Genomic DNA, 18,344 nt, shown 5'->3' with positions numbered 1-18,344 from the left:
CTCATAAACACTGTTTACTAAAAATGTACTCGGACCCAAAACACGTCAATGATGTGATTATTGATCGATGAATTTCACTCTCATACCCTAAAGTGACGGAGGCGTTGTAATTACTGGGGACGGTTTTCTGCCACTGGCGGACGCACCAGCCCGGGGAGGGCAGGGAGCCTTGGAAAGGTGAGGAGGTGGGGTGCAGCAGACAGTCCTCCCCTGCAGCACACAGTCCAGACAGAGCCGGGCAGGGGCTGGGGGCGATGGCGCTGAAGTGAGCCCGCACCTGCAAGAAGGCAAGACACCAACTCTGACTCAGCTGAGGGTCAACAAACCTGCTCCCTCATCAATAAACCACACACAGCTGCAGGAAGAGTTTTCTAGCTCACCAGCAAACCTGATTCTGACAAACCAAAACTAATACATTAATGTTCGGGCATTTGTGGCACCACGGAAACGTGAAGATGAATCATTCATTTAAACTGCCATCTGTTAAAAACGTAGGATTAAATCATGGACTGATGTCGGCACTTGTAATTAAGGACTTTATGTTTCGTACATGTAGTTCACACGGATATTAATGGATTCAACGTGACAATTAAATAATTAATTCATAGAAATAATAGATTACAATAAATTTAACTTCATTATAAAATGAATTGTGCTCAGTTTATTTTTCTAAATTACTTTTTCACCCTCCTAATTTACACTTAAACTGAGAGATACTGTAAGTGGTTTTAGGATATATGTTGTTTAACAAGCGGTTGCTGTCTAGAAAATAAGAAAAATGAAGGAATTATTAAAAAAAATGATGTAAAATTAATATTTTCTTCCTGCATTAATGAATCCCTGAAGACCTTAAGTAAAGTAATAAGGTTTTTCTAAGGAATAAAGTTTGTAGAGAAATACAAACCTGTGAAGTTCCTATAATAAATTCCCTAAAATAACAAAAAAATAATCACTTGCAGTTCACCGACACTTTCCAACTGTGGGAAAGTGGTTTATATCATTTTACTGCTTCACCTCAGATGCCACAAAAAACCTCAATAAACAACCGAAACTCAGTCCGTTTTGTACGTGAAGGCACCGTGACAAAGAGACGCTGCCCACCGTGTTCCCCCCGTCGCCGTCCAGGGGCACCACATGGACCGTCAGCCCCAGAGAGGAGGCCTCGCAGGCGGGGCCCAACAGGAGCAGAGTCAGCCCCTGCACCAGGAGGCTCAGCGCGAATCTGTGCGGCATCTCAGCTCCTCAGTCACACAGGAAGTCTGAACCTGCAGGAAACACAAAGACGGAAAGGAGAAACAGGAAGTTAAACTGAAATAAAGTGAGCATCAACGAGCAGATGTCGGCGTTGTGTCATGACCTTTAAGACCTACCCAGCATAACGAGTGTTGATGAGCGTTGACACTTTCTGAAGTGTTTGACGTCTGTGAGGTGGGTGGTGGTGGTGGTGGTGGTGGGGGGGGGGGGGGGGGGGGGCGGGTGCTGCTGCGGTGTGATGGATGCTATGGAGTCTTGAAAAGCAAATGTGAGAGAGAGAATTAAGAGGTGATGACTGGTGTGAAGGTCGTCGCTGACAGGAAGCGGCACCTCTGCAATACATGCAGCGGTGCATGTGTGATATTAAAGGTGTGTGAGAATGACTTCACATCGAGTTATAGTTAACATTACAGTTATTTCCAACATGATATCCAGCACTGGATATCTGTTCAGACATTCACACAATATCCAGAGGAATATTCAGGTTTCATATGAAGTACACGCTGACGGAGGAGAGGAATGTGGTCGGCATGAGCATGTCGTGTAATATCTCATTATTATTATTTATTATTATGATTATTGTTATTGAGCCAGTGATTAAACAGAAATGGAACAAATAAACTTTAAGATCAGCAGAACATTTCCCTGTAAATGTTATTTATCCACATTTTACAGTAAATGTGAACGGAAGATTAAACTCTTTTCTGTGCTTCATTGATGAACCACGGCGGGACGTCCCGAACACTAACTATCATTGATAGTTGTGTGTAGTATGATTGGACTATAACATGACTTCTGTGTCAGCCTGAACGACCATGATGATTAACATCATATCTAATGATCACTGTTATTATTTTTGATTTCTTGTTGAAGCAGGAAGTAACTCAACTAATGATTAAACCCCAGACAGAAAAGTAATATATGACACCTATATGTGTCACCTATAAGGGGATATATCATTATCACATACATACATCCTCTGGATATATGAAGGAATAACATGTTGTGACCATATATGTTAACGATATATATCTAATTTATATATGTAAGTTTATTTAAAGAACATACACATAAAAATACTATGTTTATTTTAAACATGTCATTCTGGGAAAGTTGTCTCAGTCTCTTGGATTCTACTGTATATACATGAACATATATATATATACATGAACATTATATATATATAGTACAAACATATTTGTATGGGCTCAACATACATATCAATATATGAAATCCAATAGGTTTAATATATACACTAAACAACCCTAATTAGGGTTAATGAATGAGTGTGGTGTCATGTCTAACACTCGGAGGGAGTTTGCTTCAGTGGAGTCTCCGTTATGAAAAAGATTCTTGGTTTTCATGTTTCTTTCTTTTTCAAACTCACAGTTTTCTCGTGTTTCATCACAAACATTATTCGTCACTTCTGGAAGCCGGACGCCGTTTTCTGATTCAAGACGAAGGTTTAATTCAAGCAGCCATTAGAACTTTTTCATATGTCGGATCAATCATCAGGAGCCACGCTGTTTATCATCACGCATTGCTAATTAATTTGCTTTTATATCATCTCTTGCTATTATTGCACAAATATCATCATTCCTCATCATCCTCTATTTTGTTTTCTTTTATAAATTTACAAATAAACATGAATGCATAATGTTAAATGAGCTGAAGGAGATATTGGACCAGTCCTTTGGGCCCTGAGCAATCAATGGCACCATAATCCATTTCCAGCAAAGATTAATTAAAACATCCGTTTAATTTCAATGAGAATATGCAGGAAAAATAATTACAATCCGATTCAAGGGCAAAAATAAAAGAAATCCATCCTCCACTTCTAGAAAAATAAGCCCAGTACAAATACTGTATTGGAGTATTGACGTTTCTACTGTGGGTGTGTGTGGACATGAGATAAGGCTGGTGTTGTGGAATAAGATGTGTGTGTCTGTATTTGTAGAACAATTAGATTTATTACACTTCAACTTAAAAGTGATTTTAATTGATTCTGACACACGAGGCAGCGTAAATAAAATAATCCAGTGCTTGAGGAAGAACCGGATCCAACAGTTTTGTTATTGTTTGTTGAACAGCCAAAAATCTTTTACTTGCGTTTTCAGAAAACAGGTTCAAAACTGGAACTGACACATTTCAGGAGCACGGCCGAGTGTCGCACAAAACATTTCAGAATAAAAGCTCATTATTCCCCGCTCACAGGACACTGCTCCAAAGCTGTAACAATTTGTATGTAATCATTTCTTTATCTTTTGCTGTGAACAAGAAAATCCTCTTCGCTCGTTCCATGAAGGTTTGTCGCAGAAGCATTTCTGTATGAAACCACTAATATGTGCTTAAAATCTAACATCTGTTTCTCAATTATAATCATTATTATGTAAAATCTTTGTTTTGTGTTTGCTTCCTCAAACCTCCGATTACTGGAATAAACAAGGAAATGAAAACTGAAGAGAAAGTGAATCCATTACCTGCCACCGAAGCTTCAAAGTCCGACCCAATGTTGATGTCTGGTCCGGCATCAAACATGAACTGGAGCTTTGAGTCGGTGTGTTCCTCCTGTACAGATCTGAGGGATGAAGGTGGAGTCGACTTAAATTCGGGCAGAGGAAGAATGGAGCTGAACCGGCTCGACCGCACGCTGTAAACAGAGGCACGACAACAGGTGCTCGTCAGGAGGGCTTTGTGTAAACCGACAGGAATAACTGTAGTCTACCTCAACCCCCGCGCCGCCAATTAAAATGCCTCGCGTGGCCTCGGGGTCGACGCAGTGACGCAACTCAAGTTAAGAATCATCCGAACACAACTGTGAAGGCTGAGACGTTTATTTATTGAAAGAACAAAATGGAAAACTCTGAGGAATGATGTTACAGTCGTCTGTAGAAAAAACCTGTGGTCCCTTCCTGCCGAGGAGAGCTGGTGCTCCTTCCCTGCAGTCACATGATCACTACTCAAAGAGACTGAGCCAAGCCTCGTTAAGACATTTCTTCTGCATCGTGTTTATTTTTGCTCCTTTCTGATCAAGCTTCTAGTAAATATTAGACTATTTTACACCAACATTAAACCACCATTTATGTTTGGTCAGAAAACAAACAGAGTCAGTGCCAGCCCAGGAGAGGAGAGGTGTCTGTTCAAGAGGTCCCTGGAGTTTGGTCAGACGAGGAGAGGGAAGGCATCCTGGTGCTTTGGACCTTCTATCAGGTAGTCGAGGGGGACAAAGAAGGCAGCTCCTAACTCTGTACTTCCTGTCATCAGGGCTGGAGACGCCAAAGCCGTCCCATTACTGGCCGTTTTTCACGTTGAGGATTTTCTCCTGTGATTAAAAAACAAAAAGCCAAAGAGTCAGTTCAGAGTCTGGCAACGCCACGAATAAATGAAAACATCTCCGTCCTGGCTGCAGTGCGTCATTAGCACTAACACACACACACACACACACACGCCAACAACAGGAAGCGGCCTCTCACTTTGATCATGGTCTCCAGCTTGATGGCGTCAGCGGCGAACTTGCGGATGCCGTCAGACAGTTTCTCCACGGCCATGCGGTCCTCGTTGTGCTGCCAGCGGAAAGCCTTCTCATCCAGGTGGATCTTCTCCAGATCACAGGCCTTGGCTGCAAAAAACAAAACCATCAAGGTCGATGTGGAAACACTTGCAAGGCTCCCATTTTTAAATTTATTTATTAAAAAAAAAAGGCAGATTGCTTTGAATGCATTTCCACAAATATTTCATTTTGTTCCCATGTATCCAAAGTTGTGTTCTCTGCTCTATTGAAACTTTGAGAAGTAAAGAGTCACAAAAGAAAAAAAGACATAAAAAAAGTTCAGATTATGTGGAATTAACAAAAATTTAACAGATTTTCACCTTTAAATTAGAAACGAATCAGTTCATTTTACAGATTGTTTTGAAAGGTGGAGAAACTGTAGTGTCAAAGGAAGGAGGGGGCTGTTTGATATTATATTATAATATTCAGAAGAAAGTGAACACTTCATCTGATATGGGCTTTTCTTCCGCAGGTTACACAGTGACTATAAAATAACTACCTGGCAGAACCCCATCTCAAACAACCCGGACTTTCACTCCGACCCGCAGCTGACGACGCGTCACCTCTGGTTGATGAAGCATCCTTTGCCAAGTCTCTGTGCCCTTTAATATTTCATAATAATGAGAAGCATCTGGCCCTTGAGAACAACCTGCCACTCATCGTGTGACGGGAGAATTAAGTGCAGTGATTCATTCATTTGCATCAACTCCAGCTTCACAACGGTTTCCTCATTTAATCAACATTTATCTGTGTTTATTATGATCCAGCTCGGTGCCAAACCCGTCAGTCTGACTGCAGTGATCCAGGGTTTAGTAACGTCTTCCCTGACTGAACGTCAACACACAGTCACAGTCAAAAGGAAGCCGGTAAGGCCGATCAATAAAAGCAGTGTTTTGTGCAGGAAAGCTTGGAGCCAGAGCGCTACCTTTCTCCGCAGTGAGCATCTTTGTGATGGTGCTGTGGTCCTCGCTGAGCTCTGCCAGAAGCCCAGGGGAGATGGTGAGCAGGTCGCAGCCCGTCAGAGCCTTCACCTGCCCCGTGTTCCTGAAGGAGGCGCCCATCACCACCGTGCTGTAGCCATACTTCTTGTAGTAGTTGAAGATCTTGGTCACACTCAGGACACCTTGGGATGGAGAGGAGGGGAAATCAAAGGGTTAGAGAGAGAGAGAGTGTGTGTGTGTGTGTGTGTGCACTGGTTTAAACCTGGTGGCGATATGACCAAATATATATATATATCACAGTTTAGTATCGAATCCTACACAGATCAGAGTTTGTTGCTTCTAAACACTCATTTATTTTGAACCAATAATGTGAATGTAACTGGAAACAACATGGTGAAGTATCTGTGGTTGTGTGGCTCAGGTGAGTCTCTGCACGACACGTCAGCAGCGGCAGGTTTCATCACCTGGATCTTCGTGTGGCTCGTAGCTTTTGCGGTCTGTGTTCTCCTTGTACCAGTCGAAGATGCGTCCCACGAAAGGTGAGATCAGCGTCACCTGTGCTTCTGCGCAGGCCACAGCCTGAGCGAAGGAGAACAGCAGGGTCATGTTGCAGTGCACGCCGTGCTTCTCCTCAAGGTCCCTGCACAGAAAATAAATAATATTCAAACACATCACAAACAGTAAGATGTCCATATGTGAACATGCGTTTTGCCCTCTGACAGTTCAAGCAGAACCTCAGTCTTTTTAACTGAGAAAAAGTTCAGTCTTACTTTGCACTGGTTTAATATGTGCTACAGTGATCCAGGTATCTGAACCACAACTCAGGTATTACCATGGTAACAGTCCAAAACCTACAGATAGCCAGTTTATAATAAGGGAAAACAGGAAAGCAGCAAATTCTTGGTCATTTTTATTCGATCATCAACTTAAATGAATAATTTACATGATTTTGCAGATTAAGTTTCTGTCAAACACCTAATCAATTGTTTTACCTAAAGAATGGATCTAATTTTAAATTGTCCTAGCAGGTGGCTCGTGCACAGTCACATACACACTCTGTGTCCTGTTTGTGTGGCGACACCCTTCATCACATCTGGTCAATAGCTAAACTCAGACATGATGTAAAACAGTCCAACAGTGTTACCGATGGTGACTCTGCACTTTGACCCCAAGTTGCTGCTTTAATTACATCATCTTCATTAGCTGTGGCTCATTAACTTCCACCTCCACTGTTAAAGAAACCCTGTTATATTCACCCACAGTCAAGGTAAGATCACAACTGCTTCACATATGTGAGAGTTGAAACCCATCAACATCATAAAAAGCGACACACGTCGGCTCATGCAAAGCTAAAACAATTCACTCACTTGCCGGCCTGAATCCCCTCCCACGTTGACGACAGCTTGATGAGCACGCGCTCCTTGCTGATGCCCGCCTCTTCGTACAGAGCGATGAGCCTGAGGGCCTTGGCAACCATTTCATCTTTATCGAAAGATAATCTGTCAGGAGAAACAGCAGTCATCATGCAACAGCTCAAATTTGGCATCCACACTCAATGACTTCATTTTCTTTCAGCCAATTTGCGATGATTTATCGGGGGCGCCTGTGGCCGAGCAGGTAGAGCGGGTTTATTAATCACAGGAGCGGCTTGATCCCCAGATACTCCTGTCTACATGTCCTGCAGCAACACACTCAACTCCAATTGCTCCTGATAATTAAGCCAGCATCTTCCACGGCAACTTTATCTGGGCGTGTGGATAGATGTAGGAGAGGCAAACTGCAAAGGGACGTGTAGACGAAGTCCCGTTTCACTGCTGAATGATTGCAGTCTTTACTGTTGTATTATAGAAGACATTAAAAGTATAATTAAGTTTTCCACATCAGAGCGGTGACATAACCAGCTGTCCGGCTACTTTTACGAATCCTGCCTCATCAGTATAATTATTATTTTGAAAAGGTAAACATAGTAAAGATGCTTCCTGTCATAATCAGCACCTTGTAACAGGTTGTTAGCACCCACCTGGCGTCCACCTCAGTGGAGACTCTGCCTGGGACCTTCTTGAGAATCTCCAGCCCGAACGTCACAAACAGTTTGTCCATGGTGTTGGCGACCTGCTCCTCTTCAGTGCTGCACACAGAAGGAAACATGAAGCCGGTGATCAACGTCTCACTTACACTGCACCAAGAGGCATTTCATCGAATGACATTGGACATTGTGTATTATTCTAGAGCGGCACAATTAATCAAAATATAATCAAAATCACAATATGGCCAAGTGTCGTATCAAAACCACACGAGCTGCAATTTTAGTTTTGATAAAACGACGGTAACAAACAAAAATCACTTGATCATTTTTATATTTTCTTCAGTGAAATTTAATCTTATATCTTTAAAAGCTGCAACATTCAACTTCTGCACATTCAAATTGCTGCAAATTTGTGGGATCGTCAGGCTGAAGCTGTGTGACAGCTCTGGCACTCGACCAGTGAGGTGCAAAGACACAGACACCAAATTAAATTATGTATGGAAACCATCTCTCCACACTGTAAATGCAGTTTAGTGTTTAAGCCGCCTCCACCACATGAATCTGAGATTCACACTCATTAAAATGCATCACAAACTTCAGATTTAAGCAGAAAAGCCGAACATTACATTTCCCAGCCTGCATCAAATTAAGGAACTTTGTCAACACATTGCACAGAGGAATCGCTCACTGTGCAACATCTGCAAAACCACATGAAATGTTCCCCTTCCTCAAGCAAATGACACGCACTTCAGTGCTGTTTATATTCGGGTTTAGTGTAATCCAACAGGTACACATCTCGAGAGCCTCTTACCCGCCTTTGGCGATGCCGTATTTAATGGCCTGATCCAACAGGTGCTGGTAGGCCGGCATCTTGGCAGCAGCCAGGATAAGAGACGGGTTAGTGGTGGCATCTTGAGGCTTGTACTCGTCAATGGCTGCAGGACAGGAAGACACAGAGACATGTCACATACACATACCTGCCCCCCCCCCCATACTTTAGATCTCCTTCATGATCTGCTCTTTTAGCCATTTAATTTGACAAAATATAAGAGACGTACTGGACAGACGTGGCATTCAAAAATTTGTATTACAGCACAACTGTTCACCTTGAATCTTAGAAGTATATAAACATCTGGTTTCTAATTTTAAACCTCCCCAGAGTCGTGTCTCCTGACAGACAGACACTCGGACATTTAAGCCTCAGAGATCAGTTTGACTCCAGCTCTCTCACTGGGACCATAATTCAACATTTTTGATTCATTCAAATGTGGAAACGTTGAGGTAAAGAACATCAGATGGAGTGACAGACAGAACTCTGGCATGTTGAATCTACAGTAAACGGCTGCTGTCGGACAGAAGCGGCGCCATCTGCTGTTCAGACGTATTACCGCACCTATTCAGATTCAGGAGGCAGATGGATAAAGTTTCTTCCTGTTACACATAAAGAATACACAGCTTGAGATCGCCTCAGGGAAGACAAAGCTTGTTAGTCTTTTGTTTATTAAAAATCTTGATTCTGTGCATCTGGGAATCATTAGACTGCCAAACTTAAAAACTAAAGTTATAACAAATTGACTGAAAGAATTGATTAGTTTAATGATCTGCAGCAAAAAGTCACACGGCCTCCACGAGGCCTCGTTTTATCTCCTGAGCTACTGAACTCTGGCAGAGCTGGTTTTAATAATCATCCCGAACTGAACTGCAGATTTTAATTTGTTATGCATGAGCAGCAGGGGCCTTTTCACGGGGCACAGTGGTTTTGTGCTCGATTGTAGCCACCGAGTCCAGTCAGTGCTGCCAGCTCTTCAGCCTGAAAAACAAAGCACACCTCTGTTCTGGAGCCAGTTATCTCTCTCACCCCCCTTCAAAAAAAAAAAAAAAAAAAGTTGGATCCTTCTGTAGGTCAGTGGGTTTGGACTAAATACTCGTGATCAACGGTTCAAGAAGATACTACACAGTTAAAGTGCTGATTATTGCAGTATTCCCAAAAGACGGAGTCTGGTCTGTCCGCCGTACGGGTCGTTTTAAAAGCCATCCATAATTCAAAAGCCAATTCCAAAATGCCACCGAAGCTACAACACAATTACTGCAGATTAACCAGATTAATCCAGACAAGCACGTTCAGTCAGGTGATTTGGTAGTTTCATGGGAGCATCAGGTTAATATCCAGAGGCATGTGTAAAAAGCATGGGGGGGGGGGGGGGAGACATCTAATTAACCACAAAATAAACAGCAACAACCCTGGTGAATGTTTTTTCATTAGACTGCAGGCCGTGCCCTGGTTGTGGACAGAAAAACTATTTTTTCAGTGAAGGGAAATACTAAAAACACCAACTTGATCCTCATGATAGCCTTAAATAATTAAACAAAAATCCACAATTTACTTAGAATTCAAAGTCAGATTGCTGCCTGCATCTAAATGTGAGATTAGTAAAGATACACGCAGCACTTGACCTGCTGAGATCTCATCAGGAATCTTCACCTAAATGTGCATCTTCTTTAAACCATCTGTAACTGTGCAGGTTAATTATTTACCAAGTAGCCTTGTGCTAAATTTCACAAGTGCCCCCTCAGCTCCCCGTCACTGTCAGACTATTCCTGAGAGCCCCCCCCCCACCCACCCACTTACACAAGTGAAGCAAGACTATGGTGTTACACCACGTTATTGCATTTCTTACATGAAGCTGAAGCTCAATTTGAACATGTCTAAACTTGCAACAAGAGAAACCCTAGAAATGTTACACCATTAAACCACCCACACACGCACGCACACACACACACACACACACACGCACACGCACAGAAACCAATAGCTGTGTGAACCTTGAGTAACGAGTTTTATCACAAACTGTGTGTAACATCTTTGGGTTGTTTGTTGAGAGAGCGACAGATGTTCACCATGACTGATGTTTTGATAAAACTGAATATCAGCATTGTTTCCTGCTGTTGATGTGGAAGATATTGTGACGTGAAAATATCTGCTACTCGCTGGAAAATTCTCATTGTGCCGTTTCTGTATTGGATTGTACAACTGCAAATGAATTATTGTAATCTTCAGTTAATGTGTCAATTATTTCTTGATTAATACTTTAATCTATAAAAATAAATAAATAAATAAATAAATAAAATACTGGATGAGACATCAGCACTGTCCGAGGTGACATCTTCAAATTGTTCTGTTGTTTTACTCCTTATTTGTAATTTTCTCTTATTAGCTCGTCAGTCATGAGTGAAGTACTTAAATCGCACTCATTTGTATGAAAGGTACTAATTAAGTTTAATTGTTAGATTTTCCTGATGAACAAAGCAAAACCAAAATATAACCAAATTACTTGATGATTTAAAATGCCTAAAAACAATTAATTAATTACTTTGGGATTGTTGGTAGCACAAAACATCATCAGACATCACCTTCATCTGTGGGACATGATGTATTCTAATTTATAGACAATAATCAATGAGGAAAATATTTGCCAGATTGGTAGATAATAATAATAATAATAATAATAATAATAATAATAATAATATTATATATATATATATATAAATAATTAGAAGCTGTTTAATCATTAGTGGCCTAATGCAAACATTTCCCACTGCGGGGAAATGAGAGGACCAGCTTTCTGGCTGCAGAGTCACAAACCAGTTCTGTCATGTCATCCTGAGTCTGCAGCCTGTGCATGAGGAACTGTGTGGTTTGCATCATAGTGCAATAGTATTACTGCACACTCTTCCTCATTCTGCCCAATTGACTAACATGACCTTTTCCTCTTTGCCATAAAAAAGGAACAAACGAGGAAGGAAATCACATTTTACACCTTGTATTGTGTTCACTCTGTTAGTTTGCCACCACATCATTTACATCCCCTCCACGTACACATGCTCAATAGGTGTAGCTATAGATATGACATTTGGGAGGTTGATACGAGGCTCAAGTAAACAAAATACTTTCGTTCTCGCGTTAGTTGCTAGTGCGGCTAACGTAAAGTAGCTACAGTTGCTAAATTCGGTAGCGTTAATAACAAGTAATCGGATTATCAGATTGTCAAATTTTGCAGTTATAAAGTTAACCCAAAACCTCACAGGAGCTGGTTAGCACGTGAATTAGCTAGCTAACATTAACATGAGTGAGACTGATGCTAACATTTGACTGATAACGGCTGAGTTATCAAGCTAACCGGCTAACATTAGCATGTAATTGAAGCTGCGCCGTTTTACCGTTGAAGTCCCCCGTGTCTGCCACCACCACCGTGTGCTTCTTCAGCTGGTTCAGCGCTGACTCCATTTTTCTCCGTTTGTCTGGTGACACACTGGACATAATGAGCAGAGACTGGGACCCTTTTATACACAGAAAACACGTGAGGCCGGGCGGAATGTCACAGCGGCGGGAGCGCGCAGCACAAGAGGAAGAAGGCATCGGGAACGCGCAGCTAACACCATGAAGCATTATAAAACATCCATGAGCGAAACTCAGAAACTCCTGCAGCAAAATGATGAAAATAAACAGTCTAATGATTATTTATAAACAAGTAAAATATAACATTATAATTGTTATTATTTGTTATATTGTTACATTTGTCGTATATTTAAATAAAACTCATGAACTATGACGAATTAGGCTGTTGTTTACAAAGTTAATTTATATATTTATATTATACTTTCAGTGGTGGAAAGTAATTTGGGATATTTACTTAAGTACTGTATTTAACATTCAACACTTATAACTATAATCCAATACATTTCACAGAGAAATATTCTTCTTTTTGATCCATTAAAATGTCACTGACTAAAGATGTCAAAAAAAGACTAAGATTTTACAATTTTACATATAAAAATAATATGACCTAAAATATGCTGCACTGTGACAGACTGAAACACCCTAAAGTATTTAAGTTACAGTTACATAGTAGTGATTGGAATAGTGGAATAAAGTACAGAGGGCCCCAACATGGGGAGGCCGTCAAAAAACCTTGAATTTGAACCTTGTTTCTTTCCTGCAATTTTTCCTGTTTTTGAGAATAGACTATAGTCAAAGGGACGAGGGTTTTATGTATATTTTTGTTTTTTCTATGTACACTATGTGATTTTTTTACTTTATTTTGTTGTTTGACATGTTTTCTTCCTCTTCTCTTAACAGAGTCATTTTCTTTTTAAGTTGCACACAAAGTGCTACAGTATATAAATGTATATATGATATATATAAATAAAGATTGAATTACAAATCAAGCGTATCGTAGACAATGATCTACAAAGTTCAATCCATTAGCTTTTTAATTCATTATTATATTACAAATCTCATATACATATGTCTTATAAGTCAGCTATGAGAAACTATCTTAACTGGGACTTAGTTACAGGTGTTATATTAAATAACTAGCACTAAGTCATGAAGCAGTTCTTTCAGATTGTGGCTATTTGAGCTAATATTTGTACTTGTGTGTTTTGTCATCCTCAAGGAAACGGTTTGTGGAGCACAAAGGGCGTAACATTCAAAAACAGCCTGCAAGTGTTTCAACCAGCCTAGTTTGACAGTGGACTGTAATGACAAGGCTTCTCCTACTCAAACAAACAAATAACATTCATTTCAAATGACAGACAAGGAAAGAATATCTTAGTCATTCTGAAATAAAGAAGAAACAAACAGAACAGAACAGAACCGACGGCCCCGGAGAGGGAGGCCACCAAGTACCAGGAACTGGTTCAACAATGCAGAGACAAAGGGCGGCAGGACTGGATATTTCCTATTGAGTCTGGCTGCAGGGGATTCCCAGCACAGTGTGTGTGGAAGATGGCTGAAAGCAAAAGTGACTGAAGGTGTTAGTGTCTGTTCTAGATGTATCAGACGGTGGGTTTGTGAGCGCTGATGACTGGGGCACCTGTCTGAAAACCTGTTGCTGCAATAATGTTTATTGGAAGAATTAAACTGGAACATTTTTCCTGCAATGTAATAACTTTTAAATGACTCTGTAAATTGCACCATATTCCTTGAAATGAGAAATATGTGAAATATTTAATTACACAAAGACTACAGTCTGCTCTGCATTTTACCATGTGCCAGTGCATTATGGGATTTTAATTTAATAACTGTACTGAGGCACCTGTTACTGATATATTTCTTGCCCTCCAGAAACAGTTTCCTGAACATTAGTCCTATTTGCAAAAAGAAAAAAAAACCCAAAAATCCCATCACATTTGGTGCGATTGCTTTGCTCGCCGTATTCAAAAGCAATACCTCAACCCTTTAGCGCCATAATGATAATGTCACTTACTCCATCGCCAACCTTGTAGGTCTTAACAATATCTCACAGCTGCTGACAGTATAAATAGAAGGTGCTGATCATTAGGAAGGTGAAACCATCCCTCCACAAACACTTTCCTCCCCACAGACAGAAACAAACAAAGCCCTACATCAGTGCAGTTAGGATGTGTTAACTAACACATGTTCTCCTGTGTTTGACAAAAAAAACCATCATGTGGATTTTCTCACAGTAACATGTTTGTTATGTTAAGTTTGAGTTTGTAGACCCATCTATGCTCTCGGTGTGCTGCACTCAGGAAGATCCAAGAAATAAGCAAATCCCACTGGTTCCTTTCCTGTTTGAGCCGAGTGCGGAGTGAACGAACCGTTCAATCAGACAGCTGCCAGTCTAAATCATCTCACTGTGCATGCATTTATTTATTCCAGTGTGATAATAACACTGAGCAATAACACGCACATAACATCTCCTCACTGTCACACTCAGGTCTAAAGGTGTGTGTGTGTGTGTGTGTGTGTGTGTCAGTGTTGCAGGTTCCTGGCTAATAACCTGGATATGAACATAAAAAATGAGCAAAAACCTGGAAATTAACACACAAAAATACCAATAACCTGGTGATTAATGTACCTGTAAGTCCTAATACTTCTGTGTCGATGTACTCCATTACAAGTACAAGTACTACATTCAAAATCCTACTGGAGTAAAAGTACATAAGTGTTTTCTTTTAATTAGAATTGTAATACTGCATCAATGTGCGGTTTTATATACAGTTACCTAGTTCAGTCCAGTGGTTGCCAACCTAGGGGTCAGGGCCCTCAAAAGGGTCACTACATTAACCTGAGGGGTCTTTAGAGGAAAGAGGAAACACAAAGTTCAGATACTGAAATTTGCTTTTTTGTGGAATATTGGACAGTTTAAACTTTTTCGATCTCTTACAGTTATTTACAGTAAATGAAGCAGGTGAGAAGTTTAGTGTCAACATACTTGGCCATATATGATTCTTAATATCTACTCATCATGCAAACGTTCACATTCACATCAAATCCATTCATTTTATCCCACCAGTGCTTCTGACTGCAAGCTGAGCACAAAGCCAGAGACCAAACTCAGACCTGCGTAGTTTTGTAATGCAATTAAACTGTTGATGGCGAGAACAAAAAGTTTGTCTCCTGATCTCTGGAGGCAATTAACTATAAAACCCACAAGCACACAGTCACGTCGTAGTGAGCAAGAGAGGAAACCCTCGTTAATTTACTCGCCTCTCCCGTTGTTTCTGCAGTTGAATCAGTCAAATATTCTGAGCCACGCTCGCAGCACGGCTTCAGGGTCTCGTGTCGGCCGGTTCACCACTTCGGTTCAGACTGAAATATATCTGGATGCGTTGCTGTGGGAGATTTGGTGCAGACGTACAGGCATATTAGCATTCTGGTGTTAGCATTTAGCTGAGAGCATTGCTCTGGCTAAGCACAGAGCTGCTTGCAGGGGTGCAGTTTGTTGTCTCTCTTCATCGCAGTGAAACTCGGCGTAGTGACCTTTTGTGCTGTATTCTTATAGAGATCCCTCCAGTTGTGTTCGAAGATATATAAATAAAAAAATACTCTGCTACTGCTGTGAATAATCATTTTTGTCTGAGTTTTCCCATTTAAAAAGTTAAAATACTGGATACAAGTTGTCACTGAAATACCATTCTTAATGTGTGTGCAATACAAGCCTGGAGTTTCCTCATCACTCTTTAAATACAGGCGTCCAACAGTAAAGAAAAGAAATATCTGACAGTAAACAGACAAGAAAACAACGGTGTCAAGAGGAGAGAGGAGATCTCTGAGTTCCAGTCCCAAACTCAGGAACATGTTCAATCAGCATCCTGCTGAAGATGCTTCACAGGAAACAGTTCTGCTCCATTTCTTTTCATTTGCACTAAGTGGAATATTACTGACCGCTGCAGGGAGCAGCTGTATGATGTATCTGTATGAATAGAAAGGATTAATAACACTTAACTAAACCTGTCCTGCTAATCTCTTCTGAAATGTATTTATTTATTTTCCTTGTTGCTTTATTTGGTCTTTTCTGTCTCCCCATGCTGTCCCGTTCCCTCTGTGTGTCCGGCGTGAACTAATCATCACGTGTTAGATTATATAGTATATATGTATATGTATGCACTAAATGGAATATACATTAAAAAGAAGAATATTACTGACAAAGGCAGATTCAGACGCTTCTTCATTATGATGATCTGAGTAAATAGGTTGTCAGGAGTATATGATGAAAATACTGTTGCTTCCTTTAATGAAAAAAGAATTTGCTTATAAACCAGCTCGGTGTTTGTGGACAGTCAAAACTATTCCTATGTATTATAAGTAGCTATTTGTATTCATCAGCTCCTGCTTTTAAATCGGCCACAGAATCACAGCAAATTAGACTATAAATGACTTTTTCTGGAACGTGTCCGTGGGCCAGCAGCTCTGCCTTTTCAGGTGCTGTACCTGGAGTCACCACTAGATGCCACCTGGTTATGCTGTTTGGGGATCAGTGACAGTCACATGTGCACCCATGTTGAGAGAGAGAGGGAGAGAGAGACAGAAAGAGAGAGAGACAGAGAGAGAGAGAGAGAGAGAGAGAGAGAGAGAGAGAGAGAGAGAGGGAGAGAGACAGAGAGGGAGAGAGAGAGAGGGAGAGAGAGACAGACAGAGAGAGAGACAGAGAGAGAGAGAGAGAGAGAGAGAGAGGGAGAGAGAGACAGAAAGAGAGAGAGACAGAGAGAGAGAGAGAGAGAGAGAGAGGAGAGAGGAGAGAGGAGAGAGGGAGAGAGACAGAGAGGGAGAGAGAGAGAGAGGGAGAGAGAGACAGACAGAGAGAGAGACAGAGAGAGAGAGAGAGAGAGAGAGACAGAGAGAGAGACAGAGAGGGAGAGAGAGAGGGAGGAGAGAGAGAGGGAGAGAGACAGAGAGAGAGAGAGAGGGAGAAGAGAGAGAGAGAGACAGAGAGAGAGACAGAGAGAGAGAGAGGGAGAGAGAGAGAGAGACAGAGAGAGAGAGGGAGAGAGGGGGGGGAGAGAGAGAGAGAGAGAGAGAGAGAGAGAGAGGGGGGGGAGAGAGAGAGAGAGAGGGAGAGAGACAGAGAGGGAGAGAGACAGAGAGGGAGAGAGAGCGAGCCTGTGGTAAGAAACAGTTTGGGAAGTTTTGTCAGACGCTGAGGGACGGTGAGGGACGGCGAGGGACGGCTGCGAGAGAGTGCAGTGTGAGAGAAGTGAGAGGGACAGAGAGAGAGAGGGAGAGAGAGAGAGAGAGAGAGGGAGAGAGAGAGGGGGGGGGAGAGAGAGAGAGAGAGGGAGAGAGAGAGAGATTTTTTGATTTTTCAAACCACATTTATTTGCTCAATGACAAAATTTCAATATGAACTAAATTAAATTCATTTCAACATGTGACCAAAAACCAGCTCATCGTTCTCCACAGAACACAGCTCTTGTTTGAGGCTCCATGTCTTCTTGAACTCTTCTACATTATTTACTAACTTAAAGAAACTGAAATCAGTTTTCAGTCTCGCCTTTAACATCAACTTATAAATAACTGTTGCATCAACATCTGCTGAGTCTTCCAACTTATTTTTTCTGCTCAGGTAAATCGCCATTTTAGCCTGACCCAACAAAAAGTTCAACAATTTACATTTGATTTTTCCTTTCCTGTTGTACCTGAAACCCAGGATGAACATCTGTTTTGAGAAAAACTCATCAAACAAACCAAACATCTGGAACAAAAACTGAAACAGAGACAAGAGTCGACCACACTCCAGAAAACAATGAAAAACAGTCTCTCTCTGTGCACAGAAGGGACAGGTGTCAGCAACATCTGGATTGATGACAGAAACAAAAGCATTGACAGCAACAGCACCGTGCAGAACCCTCCACTGTAAATCACCCACCCTCTTTGTTAATGGTGGTTTGTACAAAGCGCTCCACTCAGGTTTCTGAGCCTCTGTCAAGGCCAGGTGAGTCCTCCAGGGAGTGTCAACTCGACCTTTCAATTTGTTCTGGTTTAAAACTTTTACAAGTAGATAGTACATTGTTTTACTTACCATGCTGCTCAGTTTGTAATTAGCAACATTCAGCTTCAACAACAAACCATCACATGTAAAAACAGGAACAATGTTCACGTTTGGCAGAGGATCAGTAACATCTGGCTGAATCAGTCCGTTACAATAAGCAGCTATCAGAAACAGTTCAGAGGGAGTCAGCTGCTGTTTCCAGCCTCTCAGGAGGAGACTGATCACCCTGACTGACCTGATCCCCAAACGTGAGGCCAGACCTGCGGCGTTGTCCA

At 41.3% G+C, this 18,344-nt stretch overlaps 2 protein-coding genes across 4 annotated transcripts in view; both read right to left on the bottom strand.

Moving 5' to 3' along the window:
• LOC130167175 (mucin-2-like) overlaps positions 1–3,963 on the bottom strand; it is a 13,232-nt gene extending 9,269 nt beyond the window's left edge. For 2 of the 3 annotated variants that reach the window (XM_056373132.1, XM_056373147.1), the window contains exons 1-4: positions 3,735–3,963; positions 1,371–1,508; positions 1,102–1,265; positions 87–277 (exon numbers count right to left, since the gene is read on the bottom strand). In XM_056373132.1, coding sequence (XP_056229107.1) covers positions 87–277; positions 1,102–1,233 — 323 coding nt within the window. In that variant the 5' untranslated portion in view covers positions 1,234–1,265; positions 1,371–1,508; positions 3,735–3,963. The remainder of the gene's footprint in view (positions 1–86; positions 278–1,101; positions 1,266–1,370; positions 1,509–3,734) is intronic. The other variant, XM_056373140.1, reaches the window with a different exon arrangement.
• A 109-nt stretch (positions 3,964–4,072) lies between these two features.
• Positions 4,073–12,181, bottom strand: taldo1 (transaldolase 1). Its single transcript, XM_056373241.1, has 8 exons — positions 11,990–12,181; positions 8,583–8,706; positions 7,766–7,873; positions 7,113–7,244; positions 6,210–6,385; positions 5,730–5,927; positions 4,728–4,873; positions 4,073–4,576 (listed from the first exon to the last, which is right to left on the bottom strand). The coding sequence occupies exons 1-8, from the start codon at positions 12,087–12,089 to the stop codon at positions 4,544–4,546; spliced, it is 1,017 nt and encodes a 338-aa protein (XP_056229216.1). The 5' UTR covers positions 12,090–12,181; the 3' UTR covers positions 4,073–4,543.
• Between the last annotated feature and the right edge of the window lie 6,163 nt (positions 12,182–18,344).

The sequence above is a fragment of the Seriola aureovittata genome, chromosome 1, assembly GCF_021018895.1.
Source record: "Seriola aureovittata isolate HTS-2021-v1 ecotype China chromosome 1, ASM2101889v1, whole genome shotgun sequence".
NCBI lineage: Eukaryota > Metazoa > Chordata > Actinopteri > Carangiformes > Carangidae > Seriola > Seriola aureovittata.
The sequence above is the reverse complement of the archived record's forward strand: the minus strand, read 5'-3'. Positions and strand labels throughout refer to the sequence as shown.

Excerpts from the sequence above, each read along its gene's own strand:
- taldo1 (XM_056373241.1), bottom strand. The coding sequence starts at position 12,089 with ATGTCCAGTGTGTCACCAGACAAACGGAGAAAAATGGAGTCAGCGCTG. Across the intron at positions 7,874-8,582 it reads TACGGCATCGCCAAAGGCGG|CACTGAAGAGGAGCAGGTCG; the intron begins GTAAGAGGCTCT and ends TTCTGTGTGCAG. Across the intron at positions 6,386-7,112 it reads GAGGGGATTCAGGCCGGCAA|GGACCTTGAGGAGAAGCACG; the intron begins GTGAGTGAATTG and ends TTTTCTGTGCAG.